Here is a 22725-nt window from a genome sequence, read left to right as displayed (position 1 = left end):
TTCAGAAATGGGGAACAGGCTGCGCCAGGGGGTGCAGCAATGGTCCTGACTGCTGTAGCATCAGGCTGAGCACACAAAGCGAGGAGGGGCGCAGAGCCCAGCACTAGGCACTAGCTCCAGCCAGAGCAGGCTGGACACGGGCAAGCGAGCCCAGCAGCACGGCCCGTGGCATGCCACCAACCTGGCCCTGGCTGCACTGCACCGACAGCCTGCCCATGCCACCCTGAGGCCCGTGGCAGGCAGGCGGCCGGGCGGCTTCAGCTGACGGCGGGCACCAGTGTCGTTCTGCATGGGCAGCCCCGGCCCCGGCCCCGGCCCTGCGGCGGGCACCCAGAGAGGCCTGCTGCTGGGGCCACCTCCCCGCCAGGTGCCACGGGGGTGGTGGCACAGGCGCTCGGGAGCTGCGTCACCATGAATTAGCTCTGTAACGTGCCCGCTTCCTCAGGCCCACGTGATAAGACTTGACTTTCTTCCCTCTTTATTTTTTTTTCCCCTGAGAAAGCCTTCTTGCACAATGTCCATTTTTAGCAGAACTGGAGCTGGATCAGATGCCTCACATGTGGGCTCCACTCTCCAAAAGGAGAGATCAGCACTTTTTCTCCCCAATGGTTAAACTACAGGCACAAAAACTAAAGATTAAAAAAAATTCACTAATTCACTCTTTTCTTCTCTGACAGGCTGGAAAGCCATGCTCCATCAGCACAGCCATCCCTTTTCATTCCCGTGACTTTTCTTTCATTATGGTGCATAATTATGCGAGCTAAAATGAAAGATTAAGAACTACAAAGCCACAAGATTTAGAAGAAAAAGTGATCATCATCTGGGTTCAGAAGACATGATATGTACAAAGACAATGAGGTATTGCTTCTGTGGCTATAGCAAACACTTTGCAAAAGAGATTTTTCAAAAGGCCTTTTCTAGGCTTTCCCCTGTGAATATAATGGGGTGTCCTCCAATTAGCTGCTGTGGAATCAATTATGTTATTGCTCAATTCTTCTGGGAAATTCCAACCAGAACTGGCAAGCATTGGAGATAAAGCACTGAGCAGATGGAGATGCTCTGAGATGCCAAATATATTCCTTTTTGGTTACTGTAGGAAGATAGTCAGGCTTCTGGGACAGACATCCCCCATCTCCTGCTAAGACTCGTCTGGGCAGCGTGGAACCACAAGGACATGTCCAGAGCGAGGAACACCACACACAAGTGGGCACTGGCAGCTCAGCAGCCTTCCTGCCCCTGAGCCGCGACCCCCTCCTGGGCTCTTGCACTAGAGACAAAATACTGAACTAGCTGGCAACCAGCAGTAAGGCTATGTGAGCCGGGCAGGGAAAACAACAAATAACTGGAACTGTTCCCAAAACCTCGAGCCATTGTGGTTATTTTTCAATTCCCCTATGAATCTCTTCTCAAGCATGGTAACAAATGCTAGCTAGTGTTCTGGCCTTACAAAAGGCAGGCCACACCAGGAAGCCTGCCATGAAGTCTGATCACAACAAATTACCAGGCAGAAATGGAGAAGCAGCCGAACTCACAGTTGCTTTTTCACACTTGAACCTTTCAATCTGTTGGAGTTTGTCAACCATTAGTGACACGGCAACTGGCAAAACTGGCAAGTATTTAGGTCCTCAGCTGACATGTCCCTTGCTACCCCTGCAGGCAATGCCAAACCTGCACCTACAACAGTACTGATCTGTTTATCTTACTCTGAGATAGCTGTACATGCAGATGGACATCCAGTTGGTGAGCATCTTCTCCACTACAGATTCAGTTCTCCTCAGCATCAGCTTGGGATTTTTGGAAGCTGAAGCATCAATTAGATCCACCAGGAGGTCCTTCATGATGCTGGTGTAATATTCCAGTTTCCCATGCAGCGCAATAGTAAGCAGAGAGGCCAAGTTACACCTGAAGAATAGAATTGTGTATGACTTAAGCACTGACACAAGAAGACTAAGTTGACAACTATCATTAACATAAAATAGCGCAAAGGCAGTGTTTCTGATAATTTTCATGAGCTCTCTCAATGGTGTTAAACTTCAAAGCCTCTTTCAACGCTGCAGGACCTCAGGTCAGCCTGCACACTCTTACTAGTAAGCCAACTGTTCAGGGACACAAACACTGCACAAGCAGGTCACACATTGCACCTTTTGGTGCTCTTCAGGGTAATGGAGAAGGTTTATGGCCATTCATTTCTAATAGAAAAGTGGGATGCCAGTGTAAGTCAACCTTCAGGTGAAATGCATGTCTCTAGACAGGGGCCGGATCACTTATGGTTTAGGGATCAATCTGTCTTGCCCAGCTGCCAGGTCTTTGGTTCAAATTTAGCCTAAATGATCAGCGGCTAAAAGCCACAGGTCTACAGAAAATGTTCATATAGGACAGGTGACATGCTCAACAGCTCCCTCCTCAGCAACCTCTTGGGGCAAAGCAGGAGCCATACAGCCACCTTTCAGAGCAGAGACCATGAGGCAGCACTCAAGGCTACTAAGGCTCTAGCACCAGCCTCCTGCAGGGCATGAATACCCCCTTCAGACAGGCTGGCTGCCTGTGTGGCTCTTCATATGGTCTTTTGAAGCTCATACCTGTCTCTAACAGCAAAGTCCTTCTGTTGCTCAAGAGCATGGACAAAAACAATGAGAAAGTGCTTGTTGTTGAGCAAGGTGGAGAACAGTGATATTCCTTCTTCCATATTGGGTCTGCAGTTTTCAGGGATCTAAGGAGAAAAATTAGAAAACAGCGTAAGAAAAACACTGCTTGTTGTTTTCTCCCAGCCTTCATCCTACCTGACTGCAAGGATGTCCCTGCTGAGCAGAGAGGTACTGTCCTGAGAGCCCTGTACTCCCTCTGCTTATACTAGCCAACAGCATGCTTCTGTGGTGAAGGCACAACTGCATCCTGGGCTGCATCAGAAGCAGCATGGCCACCAGGCCAGTGGCAGTGACTGTTCCTCTCTGTTCAGCACTTGTGAGACCATCTGGAGTAGTGTACCCAGTTTTGCCCCCTCCCTTTGAGATGGACATTGACAAAAAAAAAAAAGCAAGTGCATCAGAGGGCTGCCAAAACAATTAGGGGACGGTTGCACACAGTGTACAAGGAGAGGCAGAGAGACCTGAGGCTGTTCAGCCTTAAGAAGAGGTGGTGAAGGGGATAACTTACTATGGCCTTCAACTGCACCATGGGAGGGTAAATAAGACAGAGCCATGCTCTTGTCTGTAGGTACAGTGATAGGATGAGAGGCGAGGGACACCAGATAGAGCACGGGACATTGATTACATATTACGAAGAAAGTTTTCACCTTTAAGGCCATCCGGCACTGAAACAGGAGCCCCAAGGGGCAGTGGGATTTCCATCCTTGAAGATATTTCACAATCAGCTGGACAAGGCCCTCAGCAACCTGATCTAGTTGGAGCTGCTTTAAGCAGATATCCCTTCCAACCTAAAGACACTCTGATTCTTCAGTTCATGATTTCTTGTTCACACAAAACCCAGCTATGGGATAACGGCTTTTACTGAGTCCCCACGTGGGACTAATTTCATTTATGATGAACTGTGTACAGAACTGAAGTGACATACAATATGGTACACCTGGGAAGAAAGCCCACAGTGAAGCTGGGGAGGATCTTCGGGCAGAGCTTCTTCATGTGAGAGCAGAATTTCACAGATCTATCTTCTCCAATCAGTAAAAGCTGATCCGGTGCTGGTATGTGTTAATTGTTTTGAGTGATCGAGCATTTTCCACACACCACAAGAAAATGCATGGTACTGTCAACACATGTGAGTATGGTTAGCAAACACTCAAGAACATTTGTTTTGTTAGTGGGTTACTCACTTTCCATTCCCCCACCAGGAGCGGATGAGTTTCTTGGACCTGGGACCCCACCTGGGAGCTGAGCTGCTGGGAAGGCAGAATGTAGCACTCCTCATACAGCGAGGAACACTGCAACCAAACACAGCATTAGCAGAGGGCAGCTGAGCCAGGCCAGAGACCTCCTCATGTGCCACACACCACAAGGGAATGAGGTGGAGAGAAATGTCATCGGCACTGAAGACCACCCATTATGAAGAAATGCATTGGAATGGTTTATGAAGCCTTTAAACACTTTGCAAGAGCCTCTTGAATGAGCAAACACCACAGGAGTGGGGGGGAGGCAGATGTCTGAGCAGACACAAGGCTGTTAGGGTAGGGAGACTGCAAATAGACTTATGTGACAGCTAGAAAATCCCAGAAGAGAAAGCATAATAGGAGAGTAAGTCAAAATAGAGAAGTACTGGATGTCTTAACATATGTAACTTTTGAAACAGATGGGAAAAACGTTTAAATCTCTAACATTCATATAGCAGCCTGAATCTTAGAGAGTCTAGTGTGCCTAGATGTATAGAGACTGGATAACTTAAAAACCTGAGTAATAACTACTAATGAAACACTCTGCAGTCATAAATCATCCTCTCACTCCTCACCACCGAAACGCACCAGCCTCAGGGGTGAAATACAGCAGCGGTTAGCAGCACACAGCAATGCGGCAGAGCAGCTGGTGATGGGAATTACGGCATTGTCACGTCTGGTGCTGCCTGGAGGAGGGCTGTGGGTAGACAGACCCAGCCTGCATGCCCAAGGGGCATCTTACTGGGGGCACTGTAAGCCCAGTCACTGGCGGAGAGGAGCCAGAAGGAGAGACAGAGACATCTAATGAGCTCTGAGAACTGGCAGCGCAGCTGGAAATTCTCGGTGGCAAGCTGTGTGGAACAAAAAGCCACCTTTCCCTGAGCACTGACGGGAGACGCCCTTCAGCTTCCTCTCAACAGACAGCAGGGTAAAACTGGAGCCACTGGGAACAAAGGGGTGTCCCCAGCACTGTCTCCTCATGTGAGAGATGCTGCTTCCAGAGGAGGGCATCCAGTGGCACCAAACCGGTGAGCTAGCACAACTCCCAGACCCATGCCTCGTCTGCCTTCTAGCTCCGCCAGGCTCCGGTCATGTGCTGAGCAAGTCTGACCTTACTTCACACCCTGGGAGCTGTGGCTCCACTTTTGATAATAATTAGGGCTGAAATACATGACAACTGCATATTTGACAGTGGAATGATTTTGTTACACTGTAATAACTCTGGCAGAGGGAGAGCAGAGCCCTGTTCTGGTTAGGAAGAAATTGGGTGTGATTAGGTGCCTGTGAAATGTGGTATTGCCTTACCTTGGGAAAGAAGGTCCGAGTGACAAAGTGCTTGTACTCTAGGAACGGGATCCCTTGGCTGCGGTTCAGCTCCTTGGTCAGGTCTGTCATGTCTGTCTGCAGCTCAGCAAAACCTTAGGCAAAGAGACCCGCAGATGGTAAGAGTGCTGATAATCTACCAGCCGAGACAGAGAGCAGGCAGGCTGGCACTGAAATGCATTGCTTGTCTCTTCTGCCTTCTTGAGCCTTCTCCCTTGAGTGGGCTGAAGCAGGGTTTTCTTGTGGAGCAGATTACTTTCAGGGTTTACCTGTCAGTGCTATACATCACACCCTGCAGCACACACAGAGAAAAAATTTCCCCTGCCTTCCGGAGACCAGCCCTGAAGTCTGCTTCTGCAGAAGGATTTCAGTGCTCACGGCAGAAGCATGTACTTAGTGGACAGCAAATGCAGACGCTTGCCTTACTTCTCACATTGCTCTAGCAGGAACGTGTTGCCGGTTTTGTTGTACCTAATCATAAAGCACACTAAAGATTTGTGTGACCTGCAAGCAACCCTCCAATGTGGCTGAGAGCCACTAACCCTGAGACAGGGAAATCAGTGGCACTGGAGATAAGTGGCTTGCCCAAGTCAGGCAGCAAGACAGGGGCAGAGCCACACTTCCAGCCACTAAGCCTCATTCACAAATCCTGCTGAAGCACAAAGGCAATGACAGAAACTCTTCTATAAGTAATTCTATAAATTTCTACAAAGAAGGCGAATGTCTTCAACCCTGCTATTCTGACATCTCCCTCCCAGTCCTGGCTCCTCCATGGTGCCCAAGCATGGCGACTTACCTTTGCGAATTTCCTCCCGGATCTGTGACTCCATCTCCTCCATCTGGAGCAGGGTTTTCTGCCAGTAGCGCTCTGCTCTGCGGCTCTTCGTGCAAAACACAAAGAGAGCTGGAAGAGAGGAAAGGAACAAGCCTCTTGGACTAGGGTGCTAACAGCAGCTGAAGCTGGACCAGAGTGGTCCTCTGTTAACGTGGGTGCAGAAAGCTAAACTCAGTGTTGGTTTAACACATATAACAAAACTGGTACTGATTAGGCAGCTGTCAATTATCTGTAAATAAGTAAAACCAGCTGGACTTTAATGATCATGCTGTCACAGACATCTTCAATTTATTTCTGGGCTGTCTATATTCAGATCAATTGCATATTAATGTAGTCCATTAATGAATATTGATTTTAGGAGGTTTACTACCTGTATTACAGTGTTCATGTCTGACATTCTTCCCGTACCTTCAGAAATATGTTTGTAATGACTAGTAGTGCATTTAATAAGTAGTGTGCATTGTAACTTTTATTAAAAACAAATCAAATCCCTATTAGAAACACCTCATTTGCTGTGAAATGATGGGTTTCTGGCTGCACAGTTATTCTGGGCACATGATGAAAAAATACCCTAGCCAAAGGACACAGGTGCACTGTGCAGCTTCCAGTGAGGTTAGCAGACTGTTATGTCCGCTCTAGATCTGCAGCTAAGGCTGCTTGCTCTGTTTTTTATACTCTTTGTCAGGCATCTGCCGCTGTCTGTTACTGATGGGTCAGATGGACCTCTGCTCTGTGACAGCCATGACTGTGAGTGAGTCCTATTCATGCTGGTAAGAGTCCAAGATCAGTTTCTCACACCCTTCTTTATTTTGTGTTATAGTAGCTACTCAATACTATTAAGAAGTGTTTGGGGAAAAAGAGTAAAGTTATTTATAAACACCACAGCCTCAAGTAAAAGTGTTAAACTAAGGATTCACCCAGCAAAAGCTCCACACTGCAGGAAGCTTTGATCCTGGGTGCTGGCTTGGTCCCACACAAAGAAGAATGGCTACTGGCTGCATCCAGACCAGTTTCAGATGCTGCTCAATTGCAGCACTTAGAGGTTTCCTAACATATGAGCAAGCAATCTCCACCTCTCCACGTGCACAGAGAAAAAATCTCAACATAGCCTGGAAACACATCATCCTGTTCCCTTACCTACGACAGAGAGAACCAGCAAGATGCTGCAGATGACAATGGAGACGATGATTGCAGTCTCTCCTCCCCCGAGGTGCAGCATTGCAATTGTGTAGTTGAACTTTCCAACTTGGATCTGGAGAGGGACAAGGAGGAAGGAGAAGCAAGAGCTGAGCAGCACGTTACCAAAGGGGCTCAGAGGTCAAGCAAGGAAGGGCCCAGGGCAGCGCTCAGCAGACCTTCACCCAAGGACACGCTGGCCCTGCTGGCTCAGCCCACTGGGCTTCTCAGGGAGGCCAGGTTGTGCCTTTCACTGCCAGCCCATGGGGATTGTGTGTGTGTCAAAGCAGCCCAAGTCTTTTCCTGTAAGCCCTGGTGGAAAGCCAAGGCTGACCCACAGCAGGCTGTGGCTCTGTGCCCCTCACAGTGCCACTGCAGGGCTTTGAGGGCAGAGCTGCAGGCTCCATCTCACATCACAGCCCCACCATACCCAGCCCAGAGCACAAGGCAACCCTGTCCTAGAGAACTGACGGTAGCATACGGTACTTGCCATAATACTGTTACTAGAAAATCACTTTCACTAATCATCCAACTTTGTTATGCCTCAGAACAGCCTTTTAGTCCCAGCTGCACTCTCCTTTCTCCTCCAAAAGCAGAACGGCTGCTGCTCAGGAAAAGGAGAGTAAAGAAACTTGAAAGTTTTTGAAATACAAATAAAGTAAGGGAACAAAAATAAATAATAATGCGACCAGAGACAAGTAATGATCTTGTGGTTAAAGCAGTGGACTGAACGTCAGGAGGAGCTGGCTCTGCTCCCAATCCACGCTGCTTGTGGCACCAAGCACAAACTGCTCAAGCTCAGGGCGCTGGTCTCCTGACCACCATAAAGGAAGAGGCCAGCACACATCACAGGCAGGTTGGCAAGTTTTCTCAGCGCTGTTTATAAAAGGTTCTCTACACTTCTGGGATGAAAGGGTTCAACAGCATCATCTGATAAGGAAAACTCATGATACTACATATCTTTCGCTTCTGGAAATGTGTTTCACTTCCCTAAAGAAATGGGAAGTGAGAGAAACTTGAACAAAATATTGAAAGAAGGGAGGAGAAAGTAGGGAAGAGATGGAATGATCTTACAGCTACATCTGTGTCACGGAGCATCTCCACGAAAGGTGTACATTGTGGTTACACTGCAGACAGCTCTCAGCACCCCAGCCCATGCAGTGCCACAGGCAGGGCATCCCACCACATCCATGGCGTGAGACAGGGTGCCGGTCCCTGCGCAGGCGATGGAGAAAGGACGGCCCTTGCGAGGGTGCTGCCGCCACGCTGCGCTCGATGCCCAGGCAGGGCCCAGGCGCTGGGGTGAGATGGAGCCACGAGTGCCTGCAGGTTCTGTGCACGGCACCCCAGCCTCGAGGGTTTCACTTGTTTCATCTGAAACGCTGCAGCATGGCAAGTCCTGCCTACCTTCAGAGCCATTTATTTCCAATAACTCAGCCTTTCATGTTTGCCAGAGGAGAAATCCCATGCTTGCTGTTTGTGTCTAAATGGTTTGGTAATGAACAAAAAAAGGGGTTGAAGGCCTCAGCAACCTTCCCTTGTTTATTTGGACAGTCTATTCAATACAATTTTTGTAAGTGGAATTAATTAGGCTGAACGTTAAATGGCAACACTTCCTGTGGCCACCACAGGGTGGGTGCAGAGATGGGCCAGGCCGCAGTGGGGGCAGCCAGCGCCAGGCAGGACACCGACACAAGCAGCACCAGGACTAAGCCAGCCCGGAACTGAGCCCCATCCCACCAGCACCCTCCAGGAGAGCTGCCCAGCAGCCCCTGAAGCACAAGCCCCCTCCTCAGCACCACTGCTTCACCCCACGCAGCTCCTGCTGCCCGTGCGACCTGTGGGCGCTGTCATGGCCCAAGAGCACGGCCACGGAACGGGCACCCTCAGGACCATGGCTGGAACAGAGATCAACAGCAGGACATGCTCTGAAGGGCTGTTTTCCCTCACTGCAGATGTGAGCTCTACAACAAAGTCTGGGCAGTCACAGCAGGCATTTCAGCTCACCAGAAGAATTTGCATCAGCCAGTGAGCCGGTGGGACTTCTGCAGGCTCCGATAACTGCCAGCGATGCAGATCAGGTAGGAACCATTGAGCAAATCTGGCCCCGTGCTACCAAAGCTATTAAAAGTATGTTATAAAGGCAGCTGTTGCCTATGAAATGGCCAGCAGGCAATAACTCAAACCACACATGAAGGTTTAGTAAGTGCACACAGAGATGAATGCAAGCTGATTATTTAGCTGCACTCTCACTGTTGGTACACTTAATAGCTATGCAATACTTCAGTGCTGGGTATCATTCTCCTGCTTCCTAAGGATCTACTGGGGCATTACCCTGAATGATTTACGTCAAACCCCAAACTAGCAAACTCATAAATTCCCTTTGTTCCCCAAGGGGATTTCTCTGTTTCTCAGTTCTCACTAAAAGCCAAAATTACCCTATTTAAAATTTCCATTCAAATGTCTTAGGAAATCCTGCTACTTCTGCATTTCCATGTTTCCAGTTTGCAACAGAATTTCACATGCAACAGACCACAACCAGCACGCTGGATAACCTCACCAGTGAGCTGGTGCTACATCATTGTGCTCACCTTCTGGGCAGTGCAAGTCCACAGTTGCCCCAAATCCCTCTGCACTCGTCCTCCCCCTGCCCACACCATGAGCTTCTGCCCACTTGATATTAACCCATCAAAGGGACAACCTCAGCTGAGAGAGAGGATGCAAGTTCCCAGACCATGGAGATGGAGGCATTTCCTCTCCAAGTATGAAGAGCTGTAACCACATCCCTGTATGGCAGTGGGCTGCATACGAAATGAGAGAAACTGAGGGAAAGAACAGCAGGAAGTCAAGCCCTCTATGGAAAAAAGACCGTAACAAGGTTTTGGGAGTTTTGCAGACACTTAAAGACAAATGACAGTCCTGAATACCAAGCTCTCTGCAGTGACGTAACGGTGACCCTGGGAAGAACCCTGAAACTACCCAGGCCTGGGTACTCCCATGCTCACCACAGGCACCCATCTCCAGTGGTTTGTTGCAGAGCAGTAAGGTTCAGGTCTTCATCTCCGCTTGTAGCTCTTCTGCTGGCAATAGGAGGCCTGATGACTGAAAACTGTGTGGAAAACCCCAAACTCATCTCACAAGGGCCAGAAAGAAAATTACTGCAAGTGACAAAAAATCACATGCGTGGGATTTTACAGTGCCTTACAAGAGCTGAGAAGATCTCCTGCTCACAAATTACAGCAAAATTAATTCAATGTTCAACTGCCCGTGACCAATGGCTGGGAGCATGGCAGCCCTCCTCCATGACCTGGGGCAGCTTCAGCATGCCCTACATCCCACCACACAAGGAAGCCTTGAGACACCTGCAAGCACAGCGTGTTTTGTCCATCCTTCCGTCCATGCGGCTTTCTGCCAGGCCGCCTGTGAGCGGCTCTGTCCAGCCGCGACTTCACGACCGACTCCCTGGCACGCAGGGCATGCAGCACCAACCCCTTCTGCCTAGCAAGCGCAGCCTGAAGGCTTCTGGCACTTACCGTCACTGGTAGCTGTCTTTCCGAGGTGCTCAGGGACTCGTTTACAGAGCAGTGAATGACTTTGTCTGAAACAATCTGGATTTCGCATGAGATAAGACCAATTTTCACTTGGTACTCATTGCTTTCCAGGCCCAGGTTGTCAGGCTCTTTCTAAAGACAAAAATAAAATCAGGATGACAATCTCCAGAGTAGCAGTTGGAATTGCAGTGGGTTTTCCTGCTTTTCATTCTGTATTCCCTGCTGTTTTTCAGGCTTGGGAACACTCTCCCTCTCCGAGAACATTTTTCCAGCACTCCATAGGAAACCCAGAACTAAGCCATTCCCCATTTTCCTGTTTCCCATTCCACACTCAGCATGGTGCATGGGACGAGCAAGCTCCTCTCGGAACCTGGGAAAATCTGCCTTTGATCTACCCTGGCTGAGCTCTGCAGATAAGGATCTGAGCATCCACCTGGGAGGGGGAAGGATGTACAACACAGGAGACAGCGAGGGGATGTGACTGCAGGGCCTGAGAAAGGGGGAGTGTGCTTCTGAAGCACGTTGCAACCAGTGAGGATATCCTGCAGTGAACAATGGCCTTTGAATTAGTGCTGCACATTGTACAAGCCACTCTGAATTGCTGTACCCCGACTTCCTTGTTAACTGAGCTGATAGCAGCAGCCAAAACAGAAGAATGCATGACTTGCTTCTGCAGGAATAAATATCTATTGTCAGGACCTTCTGGAGTACCTGCCTGATTTCACGCCAGTACATTATTGTTCTTTTTCACGTATCTGGCATTTTATTTAGCTGCTTGCTATTACATCCTTCAAGCACAGCTCTCTGTTGTGATGCCTCAAAAAGCATCGCCGGACAGGCTGCATCTCCTGGTGAACAGGAGGCAGGCGCGGCAGGCTAAGCATGAGCTGCCTGCCTGTGCACAACTCCTGCCTCTCCCACCCTCATCTACCACCTTTACTGGGGCTGTGGACAGACACTGTACTAGTCCTCCATTAGGCTGAAAAGCTTCCCGGTGAGGGACAGCAACGCCACTGAAGAAGCAGAGCTGTAAATACCACTCCCTTACGTGTATAACCAGTGTCAAGGGCTCGCCAGGGTGGTGCTTGATCCACTTCTCCTTCTTGGCTGTGAAGAACTGGGGGTCAGCATAGTACTCCAGGCTGAACTTGCTGATGTGCAGGGCCTCCTCTGGGTACATCTCCTCATCCAGAGCTGGGCGGTCGTCCGTGTAGAGGCGACCATTGAGATAGAAATCGACGGGTGCAGGTTTACTCCCCGCAGTGATGTTGGAGGCAGCAGGAGAGGGGCAGGTGATCACAGTGTCAGTGTGAACCTTACAGCTCTGAAAGCACGTGAGAATACATCCATCAAAAAAGGCATCCTGAGTGCCCTCACCCACCCAGGCACCGCTCAGCATCAAGCACACTGATAGCACCAAGGACATGGTTGATAACAATGATTACTGCGTGGGCATAAATTAGGCCTGTCACTCTGCTGGGCTAAGGATCATAACGTTTTCATCCTTGCTCCCAGCCCAATCTGCAGCACGGACTAAGGCTCATCTTCATACCCCAAATGTCGCTGGGCACAGGGCATGCATCCCTGCTCCCAGTTACTGGGTGACATAGAGCAGGGCACCCACCGTTTGCTCTCTGCCAATGCCACGGACCACCATGGACACGTTCTGGACGAGCGCAAAGCCTCTTCCTTCCAGGGTGATGATCCTGCCCCCGCTTTGAAGACAAGGGAAAAAAGAGAGGGTGATTGCAGAAGAGTTGCTCTTGATGCCTTGATGCCAGCACACAGCATCGAGGCACAAGGGCTGGGTCTCACCTCCTGTCATTCTCCCACGGATGTCTCCCAGCTGTGTGAGCAGAAAATGTAACCCAACAGTCAAAGACCTCCTCTTACTTGCCACAAGCATCTACGCTGCTGCTGAGGTAGAAGGGAAGGAAGGAGGAGCAGCTGTCCTCATGGAAAGGGGCGATCTCTTCCTGCAGCACACTGTTCCCTTTGCTCCCTTTGCCCAGAGGAGCAGCCTGCCTCTGCGTGCCCAGGGTACAAGCACATTGCCCGGGCCACCAGTGGTGTAAGAGGTTAACCTCTGACATGGCAAAGAGCAAGGGGATATTCCCTGTCCCTGCCCCACAGTGACCCACAAAGAACTCTAAGTCCTGGGGAGAGAAGAGACCCCTGTGAGGTTGACATGGCTTCTGCATCTCCCAGTCACTTCTGATTTAGATCAAAATGTGAAAATTGTTTTGTGTTTTGGTTCTGCTGCCTGGGGAATGTGAAATATGGGCCTCAACGTGTAGCCAATTAGTGACGGTAACAAAAGGGCTTGCTACATACAAGACTGCTAGGCAAAACAAGGGGTGGAGAGCAAGCAACAGCTCTTCTGCTCTGGACAGCAGAAGTATCCTGGTTTCAGCTGGGATAGAGTTAATTTTCTTCACAGTAACTGGCATGTTGCTGTGTTTGGGATTTAGGATGAGAATAATGCAGATAACACACTGATGGTTTAGTTGTTGCAGAAGAGTGCTTGCACTAAGTCAAGGACTTTTCAGCTTCTCGTACTGCCTTGCCAGCAAGGAGGCTGGGGGTGCACGAAAGCTGGGAGGGGGCAGAGCCAGGACAGCTCACCCAAACTGGCCAGAGGGATGTTCCGCACCATGCTGAACTACAGACTGGGGGAGCTGGCAGGGGGGCTCGGGGACTGGCTGGGCACTGGTCAGCAGGTGGTGAGCGATTGCATTGTGCATCACTTGTTTTGTATATTATTATTATTACTATTTTATTCCTTCTTTTCTGTCCTATTAAACCGTCATTATCTCAGCCCCTGAGTTTTAACTTTTTTTTTCTGATTCTCTCCCCCATCCTGCTGCAGTGAAGTGAGCAAACTGAGCGGGAAAGTGTGGTGCTGTGCTGCCTGCCAGGTTAAGCCACAACAAGCTATCCCCTGAATTTACCTTCCCCTTTCTCGGTATCATGCTCAACATTTGAAGTATCTGTCAGGGAACAGCCAGGACTTACAGACCCTATTATCTCAAGAACACACTATATTCAGTGAGTTTGGGTCCAAGGCCCTAAGAAATCTCTTCCAGTGCTGTAGATACTACCATGTAGACCTAAGTTTCTAACTAAGTGCCCGTCACACCTGCAAACTAGTTTACAACTTCTGTTCTGTTTTAAACTTTGCTTGCACAGATCATTTTAGCAATCTTAAGATAAATCTAATATAAATCAGATCCAGCTGCATTTTTACACAGCTATTGACCTTTCAGAGTCAGTGCCCCAGCAACACAACAGAGCAGTCAGAACACATCAGTGACCAGGCAGTCTGAAGAGAGAGGCTGCTGTCTCTCAGTGGTCTGAAATTTGGAGACTGATGTAAATACTAAGAAAGCAGACTAAGGTGATGGAGAAATACCCTGGTGGTTTCCCTTTTGACTGTGGGCAGTGACATTCTTCCACTGTCTCTGTGTTTAGATACAGCTCTTGCCACTCAGCATAGTTTGCAAGCCGGCTGGGAGCTGAGGTTGGCTGAGTCACGGCTGTGCCTTGTTATTAACTTTCCCACAGCCTGCATCTTTGGCTCTGCGTTTGGGAATGCCGAGACACAGCTTTGCTCCAAGGGGAGCAGATCATTGGAGTCTGCTGCATGCTCGCGCCCTGAGCGTGCTGCCTTCACTGCTGTCCTGGAGGCACCAGCGCTGGATTCTCAGATTTCTTGGTCAGCCTTAGGTTTGCCAGGCTCCACAGCTGAGGAAGGTGGGATTTCACCAAAGGAACAGCAGCCTGAGAGCTCCATGGAGAAATGTGAAATTAAAAGCAACACGCTTTAAAAATGAAATATGGTGGCCTCGGGGAATGCTGAACACCATAATAGCAAATCTCAGCTACCCTTCAGCAGTTTTATTGCCAAGAAAAATCTTTGGGGTCTCATACAGCCCCCATCTGAAACTCCCTAAAGCACCTACCAGGTGCAGACAGTACAGTTATCAAGGCTGATTTTTTCCATGTCCCATATGCACTGAAATGAGCTACAGCCAGCCTTGGTGCAAGAGACCTCTTCTACTCCAGAGCTGGGTGCCCTGCAGTGCCCCTTTCATACCTGCCTGCGAGGCAATGGGTCAGGCCCCAGGGCTGAGAAAACCCCTTTCTGCCTGCAAGACCCTCCTCCCAGCCTGGAGCCAACCCTCTCCTTTGCAGGCAGATGCAGACGGGAGTTTGCTCTGAAATGGAAGTTGTGATGCTGAACAGCACGCCACAGGGCCCAGATTGCACACCCTGCCTCCTGGCTGCATTTTAATACTTCTGGGGCTCTGGACATGGGGTTTGCTCAGAAGCTGCTCTGTGTCTGGGTGGCTTGAAACACAGAGAGAGCTCACATTGCCTGCAGTGGGCCACATCAGGATACTCCACTTAGCTCTGCACTTTGATGAGACCGCAATGTTCACATTTGCATCCAGCAAAATTAAGAGGCTGATTTCAACAAGAGCCACGAAAGGATGGACACCAATGGCAAACTTGGCTGCCTCTGCTGGAGGGGAGATCTCACCTGATCTGGCTCTTTTTGGGGTTGATGTCGGTTATAATCGGGTTCTTCTCATACTTGAACGTGATGTTGTAGCTGGCACAAGACCTGTTCTCGAACTGGACGCAGACTCTCACAGCCGTGGTGAGCTCGGCAGATGGCATGGTGCAGGTGATGGTGCTGTCATTGCGGCTGCACAGGGGAAGGCAGGGCATGCTGCAGCGCGGGGGAGCCAGGCACCACCGACCTGAGCTCCCCTGGAAGCGAGGCGGTCGGCAGACAGGCACGGAGTGTCGAGTCACATGCCAACTGCCCACCAGTTATATTACCCACAAATGAACAATTCTAATCATACACTATCCCAGGCTGCCAGACTGATTTCCCATATAGTCAACAGAAAAGGGCAGGCTCCTACTTCTCCACACGGGCAGCACAGGAGCCTGTATGAGGAGGGTTGTCTTCCCACCGGAGGGCTGTGGCAGAAGCAGGACCCTGGCTGGGCAGGTGCCTTCTACCTCCAGCAGACATGGGAACAAAGCCTGTGTCTGCTTCACTCCCAGGGTTTCAATCCCGATCCCAAACCACCCGAGGGGCCCAGCACCACTGTGAATCCGGCATGAGAACCACTTTGCTGCTGGCCACAGCCACCACGTCGCAGCAACACCAACACAGGCGCTTTGCCAGGGACGCTCGCCCCACCCCACTGCCAGCAGCTGCACCGCAGCTCTGCGCCTCCGCCCCACGGACACGGGGCTGGTGGGGTGCTGGGATGGAGAGGGCGGCAGGCAAGGGGCTGGTCGGGATGCTGCGCTAGCTCCAAGGCCAGCAGCCGCATGCAGTGCCCACCACCCACCACCCACCACCCGGCTCTGCTGGGGACAACATCATCTGTCTAACGCTCCAGCTCTTATCACTAGCTGACAACAGCGAGGTCCGAGCGCCAGCCCGCAGAGCCATCCCCACCTGAGGTCCGTGCACTGCCTGGAGCCGTTGACAAGGACGCGGAGCTCAGAGCCAACGTCCAGCCTGCTGCCTCTGATGGTCACTCTGGTTCCTCCAGCCTTTGGGCCGTTCGGGGGAGCTATGGACTGCACCACAGGAAGCTAAAAATAGAGGGAGAACTTAATTGTTTTCTAGCCTGGTAAATTCAAAATCAGGTACTCCAGAGTGCACATGGGAATTGCCGCAGTAAATTTAAGTATCCAGCATTGTGAGGTTTTCAAACACCAACACGGCAAAAGCTTTTGCTGGCTTGGTTTCAGAGCAAGGGGAGAGGCACAAGTGCTGAGGAGTGAGACTGCATATAAACTCTGTGACTCTCAACAGTCCCTAAATTCTGGCTATAAATGACACGAGTGCAAACTGGAGCCCAGGATGCCACCAATCCCTTGAGATTTCCAACGCAGAGTCCAGAACTGGGAGGCAGCAACTCAAGATCCATCAGGGTGGGAAATTTCTCATTCATTACAACTCCCACCATTTCTGTCCTTCCACATCCATTTCCTCCTGAATGCAAAGCTAATGCTAAAGCCCTGCTGGATGATGGCCTTGAGATCTGTGAAAACAGACACCTGGGTCTAGATAATTGAATATCAAACTCCTTCTTAAGGAAGCTTCAAACTCCAGTCTCTTGAGGCAACAGGAACTAAGGGGGAAGTTACTTAGTCTCTCACCATTTTCAGCAGAAATCACCATGTATGTTATCTGCATTTGCAGCCCCTGGAAATCTCCCTGAGATTCATGAGCCTGAGGCTCTGATGACTAACACAGCGCTGAGCCCTCATGTCGCTACACAGAGCACCCCAAGAGAGTCTTCTGGGCAACCTTCCTGCTCCATTTTGGATAGAACACTGAAGGCATAGCAAATAATTGCTTCAAGACCCTTCCATAAAGGACTTGGTAATTCCCTGTCAAACACCACAGAACCCTGGAGGCACCAGACCTGCAGAGATGCAGAGCGTGGCTGCAGCCTGCCCACTGCTATGGCCCATCCTCCTGCAGCTGCAGAGAACAAAATCACCCAGAGGCTGGCTGAAGTACACGTGGGTAAGCTGCTTCGCACCGCCTGGTGCTGATGTGCCTCCCTGTCAATCTCAGCTGCATAAACATGCTTATTAATAGCTATCCTTGCCCTTGTCCTACACTCATACTGCTTTTATTCCTCCACAGCCATTTTCTCTGTTGTTTCTGTTTGTTACCCATTTCCACAGGATTTGTTTGTTAATTTGTATTTCTCTGAGTGTCTGTAGGCAGCTGTCTCCTGCCCTTGGCCACTAACCTATGTATTCAACAGCACAGTTACAACAGCAACAGAGAGGATTATTCATGTTCCCAAAGCCCTCCAGCTCTTCTCCTCAGCAACAGCCAGTGGCTACTGCTCTCAGTATACTGCCCGCATTCATCGCTTCCATCGCAACCTTTGCAAATTCAGCTTATTAGGCAAATTCAGCTTATCTATATCCTGCTATAATGTCCTGGAAAAGTCTCTGGAACACATTTCTCCCTTCTCCTCAGGAGTTACAGCCAAACTGTCTCTCCTAGATGTCTAATAGCAACTTCGATGAACATTGCACACAAACAATATTTGTTATTCTACGAAGGATCAGTACTTCTTTGCAAAGGCTGTTCTAAAAGTCTTATAAAGTTTTTCAGGTTAACTGATATTAACGCTCACCTTCAGGTCTCACTGACACCAGCCTTATGTGATGGAGCCTACTCTATTTTCAGATCATTTTACCTAAGAAGAGAACCAAGAAATCTGACAACATTGCTTCATTTGCAAGCGGTGTGGAAGTCCCAGTGTGGAAGGTGACAGCAGCTACACGTGGTGCAGCTTCACTCCCCCAACATGCTCACACAGCAAGGCATCATCTCATCTGTTTTCAAGCTTTGCTGAGAAGAAGGCTGACCAGGCTGAGATGAACAGACACAAGACAGCTTGCTGCTGTGGCACTTGAGCAGAAACATCTCTCCCTGCTCCCCAGGAAGGGGAGCCTTTGCCATAAGCCTGCGAGGAGCTGGCACAGACTTGGTTCACATTCAGAGACTGGCTTTTGCTTTTCTTAGTTTCTTTAGTGCTGGTGTTTTTACAGGTGTTTCCTGAGAGGGCTTTTCCTTGGATGCTAAGAAGCTGTTGAGCCTTTTTCCATTCTTCAGGTCCTTCTCTTTGTTAACAGGACAATTGGCCCTGCAGCAGGTGATGTGACTCCTTTTCTGGAGGCAACACACATATCCTGATGACTCATGCACCAGAAATCCCAAACCCAAGGTCTGTACTGGGTCATACCCCATTTCTACCTTGTTCCACTCCACACTGCAGGACCTCTTAAATATTTTGGATGTGAACATGAACTGGAAGCTGGGAATGGGTACCAAAGCAAACACCCTCCCAGGAAGTAGTGCTGAGCCAACCCTGGCAATGCCCTTCCCCTCGCCAGGTCCCTCCTTGATGGGTGCTGCCAGCCTTGGCTCTGCTACAGAACACTGGAAGGGCTGTGCCTGTGTCAACCTAAATACCTACCAGGCAATCAGCTACAAGGGTGGGGGGATGGAGCTCATTGATCCTGTCTTAAATTCTTCACAATAGCTACCAGGAATCGAATGTCATTTCCTGGGGTTCAAGTCTTCTTTCAAGCCACTAGACTGCAGTATAGTCTATTCTTCTCCAGAAAAAGCAACAGCATAAGCACAAAGACTCCAAGTAAACAGCATGCCCTCGGCACCCACCCTGTTGTGTTGGCCCTGGATGCATGGGGCTACTCGTGAATAGCGTCTAGCCAGAGATGAGGGTGCTTGTAGGAAAGAGAAGAGCTGCATGGATTTCTTTTAGGTTTACAGAGACTAAAGTCATCTCTGTGCAATGGCACAGTGCAAAGCTATAAAGGGCTTTTCTTTTCATAATGACACGGGGTTAGCTCAAGTCTAATCCCTACACAGGATTCTCATGCAAAAACTAAGACAATCTCTGCAGCAAAAACCATCAGTTCTAAACAGTGTGAGTTCATGGTACATAACTTACATAGCAAGAAGAGACTTTGCGATTCGCATAAAATCTCACAGGTCATAATGGCACTTTAGCAAAAGGAGAGGAAGAAAAATGAACTCCTTTTTATAGCAGGAGAAGCAGAAATACAAGTAGGATAAGTGAAAAAACATTTCAAGAGTTGAGACTGGAAGCTAGGTTTCTTGATGCAAATTGTGTGCCATAACACCTTGGCTGCAATCCTGCTTCTTGCTCTCAAGCTTGCATTTGCTAGACATTGTTCAGGTAGCTAAAGGTAAGAGAAAACTTCATCTGCTCTTCAAAGACTCTGACAAGTTTTCTCATAGATCCTCTTTCCTAAGCCAACGGGGGGCCTGAGGGCTCTAGGATTTTTTTAAGGGGTATGAGGCACATAAACATGAGAGTCACCGAAGAAGCATCCAGTAGGCAGTCACTCACCACGTAGGAGTATCTCTCCTTGGACTTTCCTTCCCGGCTGACGTTAACAGTTACCACATCAGAAAACACCTCCGGAGCCTCTCCGGTCTGGCACACGATCCTGCAGGCCAGAAGGAGGGGGGTTCGCAGGCGGGCACGGGTGCAGAAGCCACCTCGCCCCAGCAGAGCCAGGCAGAACCCTGGCTGCAGACGGGGCCTGGCAGGCGCCGGGGGCTGCTCCCAGCCCGGCTGCCGCCCTGCCCCATGCCTCGTGCACCGTGCCCCAAGCCCTCCCAAAGTTGGTGAGGAGCCGGCCAGCTGGAGAGGGTGAAGGGCCCACCGTGTCCCATCCCACCCCACACCATCCCCTCCCCAGCTTGTCCCACACTCACGCCTCAGAGACGACGTATCTGTGCGGCAGCGGCGCGCAGGGCACGCTCCCTATCCTGACAGCGCCGCGGATGTCGCTGAAGCGGCGGCCCAGGTTCCTCCCTCGGATGGTCAGCAGGGTGCCCCCCTCCAGCGGCCCGCGCAGTGGCTCGATCTGCTGGCACCAAGGGAGAGGTTGGAGGCGAACCACCAGAAGCTTCTTGCTTCAGCCCCTGAGCTGTCCCTGTGCCTGTGTCGAGGTCCCGCTTGGCCTCCCACGAGGGAGGACCTGCTGCTCATGCCACGGCTGCCCTGCGGCATGCCTGGCACCAGGGGCCCTGCGCTGCAGATTTGTAAACGAGGGGTCACGCCGTGGGCTGGCTTTGGTGCCGGGGCTTGGCCAGGGGTTACTCCAGCCGCAAGCACATCTGGGGTGAAACATCATCCCTTCTCTCCACACAGCAGCTTCAAACAGAGGTGGTGAGAGACAAACCCAGCGACGCGGAAACCTAGAGGAAGGATGCCAGCGCACTGGAAAGAGACAGCCCTGCCACCACATTTTTAAGGGCTGTCCTGAACAGAGCAGGGTCTTTCAGGACAAAAACAACAAAAAAAAAGGGGTTCTGTGACCTGGAGCATGGCCAAGATACCAGAGGATTCAGATTTACCATCTACTATTTGCTAAGGAAATAGCAACAGAGCTGTGGCGCTCTGCAACCTGAACTGTGGTTTCCTTCCATTATTTTCTGGCAAGGTGCAGATAACACTTGATATGTATTGGGGAAGGAGTGGCTCATGGGGGAGCAGCTCTCTCCCGTAATAGGGAATAGGCAGACAGTGGGGATCCTGCAGCCCGTCCACATAGTGTTACAGTGTGTGGATTTTAAGCAGGTATCACTACATGCCTCCTGAAGAACAGAGACACCAGATCTTTGCCAATTTTGAAAAAATTGCAAGGGCTGTTTTCCCACTCCAGCCTCGTCTCCGTTCCCAGTGAGCTTGTTTTAAGATTTGCTCCATATACTTTCTTTGCTACTCATCAGGGACAAATTTGTTGGCTCATAGCATACATCTAAGCAGAACTCCAGATCCAAATGCCCCCTCAAACATTAATTCAACTGCAATTTAAATAAAACTTGTTTCAAAATGCATAATGCCAAAAGGTCCCTCTGCCACTGTTAATCTCAGCAGAACTGCAGAGCACATGCGTTTGGAGATAGGGCTCACGTTCACCTTTCAGCTATATACCAATAAGTGCTATTTCTAATAAGAATCCTTCAGCTGTTCCTACAAATCTTTCTTGATTTTATCAACCCCAGGACCCCTAGCACATTTTGATTGTGCTGTTGTTTTTCCCAATAACATGATGAAGATTGGATCTTGTCACTAGCGAGATGCCTTTGGCATATACTTTCGGGTGACTTAACAGCACAAAAAGTCAGTGAATAATTCAGCACTGGTCTTGACCTTGCCTTTTGTCAGGGATACAGAATGGCTCCTCGTCTGTCGCCTGGCCTGGGACAGCACAGCCACTGCCTGCCCTGCCACACCCGCCCTCCACACTGCATTCGAGTCTCACCTTCTTAATCTCGGGAGCTGGGCACATGTCTGAGATCTGGGGGGACTCGGTGCTCAGCCTGCAGCTGGAGCTGCTCTCGCTCCAGACACAGCGGTGTCCCAGGTCCTCTCTGCCCAGGCACTGCGAGCAGTCAGCGCTTCCAGTCCCACAGTTGTACACCTCCACTAGACCACAAGAGACAACAGAAAAGTGAGCTCCTGGGCCAGACACTTCCATAGCTTCGCTTAGATTTAGGCAGTCTAACACACACCCCCCATGGCTATATTAATCCAAGTAACAGCCCAAATCCAGTGGAATAGCAGAAGCGCTTGTATGTTCAGCAAAGATGAGGCAGTGTTTGGCTGCTATCCTGAAGATTTCCCAGAAGGACTGGGTGCTTTTTCTCACTGCAATATAATTTAGCACTTTCTTTTCCTCTTTTTTTTCCCCCCTTGAAAAACAAACACCACCCAAACTCGGAACCTTTTGTCAATTTGTGCTACATGTTTCCAATTCTCAGCATCCACATGGGAAGCTGCTTGGCAAAGCTGGCTTCATCCTGTTAGCAAAGCAATCACATTGCTTCCATACTCTGGGACACAAATGTGATTGTTACAATGCTTTGTACAATGTTTACATTCCCTTTCCTTCCCCCTGGTGACCACGGGCTCTCTTCATCAATTTCTCCCTTCAGATCTGCTCAGCTCAGCTTCCAAATCATTTTCCTACAAGGCTTTCACCTCTTCATTAGCTGGTGCCCTAGGTTACATTTCCTTTCCAGCCCAAAGCCTGCTGCCACTGGAGTGTGGGCATCCGCTGAGATAAACAGCCAGAAACATTCAGGAAACGTTGCTTTCACACCCTTTTCCCCAGAGGAGAGTTTGCAGGAGAACATAAAATAAAGAAACAGTCACGTTTGACACTTTGTTCACAGGAGGATCTCAAAGTGCTTCATAAACAACTAACGAGTCCCTCAGCCTTCAACGGTCTGTCTGTCTCATCCTAACAAAGCGTCACTGGCACTGAGGAACTCTGCCATGCTCCACAAAAAAACTGAGCTTACTTCACTGAGTTTTGTGTCTACCAGTGAGTTA

At 49.9% G+C, this 22725-nt stretch overlaps 1 protein-coding gene across 1 annotated transcript in view; it reads right to left on the bottom strand.

The window, feature by feature from the left end:
- PLXND1 (plexin D1) overlaps positions 1-22725 on the bottom strand; it is an 80895-nt gene that overhangs the window by 21331 nt on the left and 36839 nt on the right. Inside the window, exons 12-25 of the mRNA XM_080605486.1 lie at positions 21653-21816; positions 20097-20248; positions 19726-19825; positions 16248-16387; positions 15309-15476; positions 12390-12480; positions 11814-12089; positions 10748-10897; positions 7176-7290; positions 6000-6107; positions 5186-5298; positions 3827-3934; positions 2580-2710; positions 1704-1902 (exon numbers count right to left, since the gene is read on the bottom strand). Of these exons, the coding sequence (XP_080461612.1) occupies positions 1704-1902; positions 2580-2710; positions 3827-3934; positions 5186-5298; positions 6000-6107; positions 7176-7290; positions 10748-10897; positions 11814-12089; positions 12390-12480; positions 15309-15476; positions 16248-16387; positions 19726-19825; positions 20097-20248; positions 21653-21816 (2015 nt within the window). The remainder of the gene's footprint in view (positions 1-1703; positions 1903-2579; positions 2711-3826; positions 3935-5185; positions 5299-5999; positions 6108-7175; positions 7291-10747; positions 10898-11813; positions 12090-12389; positions 12481-15308; positions 15477-16247; positions 16388-19725; positions 19826-20096; positions 20249-21652; positions 21817-22725) is intronic.

This window comes from Anser brachyrhynchus (genome assembly GCF_964034855.1).
Source record: "Anser brachyrhynchus genome assembly, chromosome: 10".
NCBI lineage: Eukaryota > Metazoa > Chordata > Aves > Anseriformes > Anatidae > Anser > Anser brachyrhynchus.
This window is presented reverse-complemented; position numbering and strand designations above follow the sequence as displayed.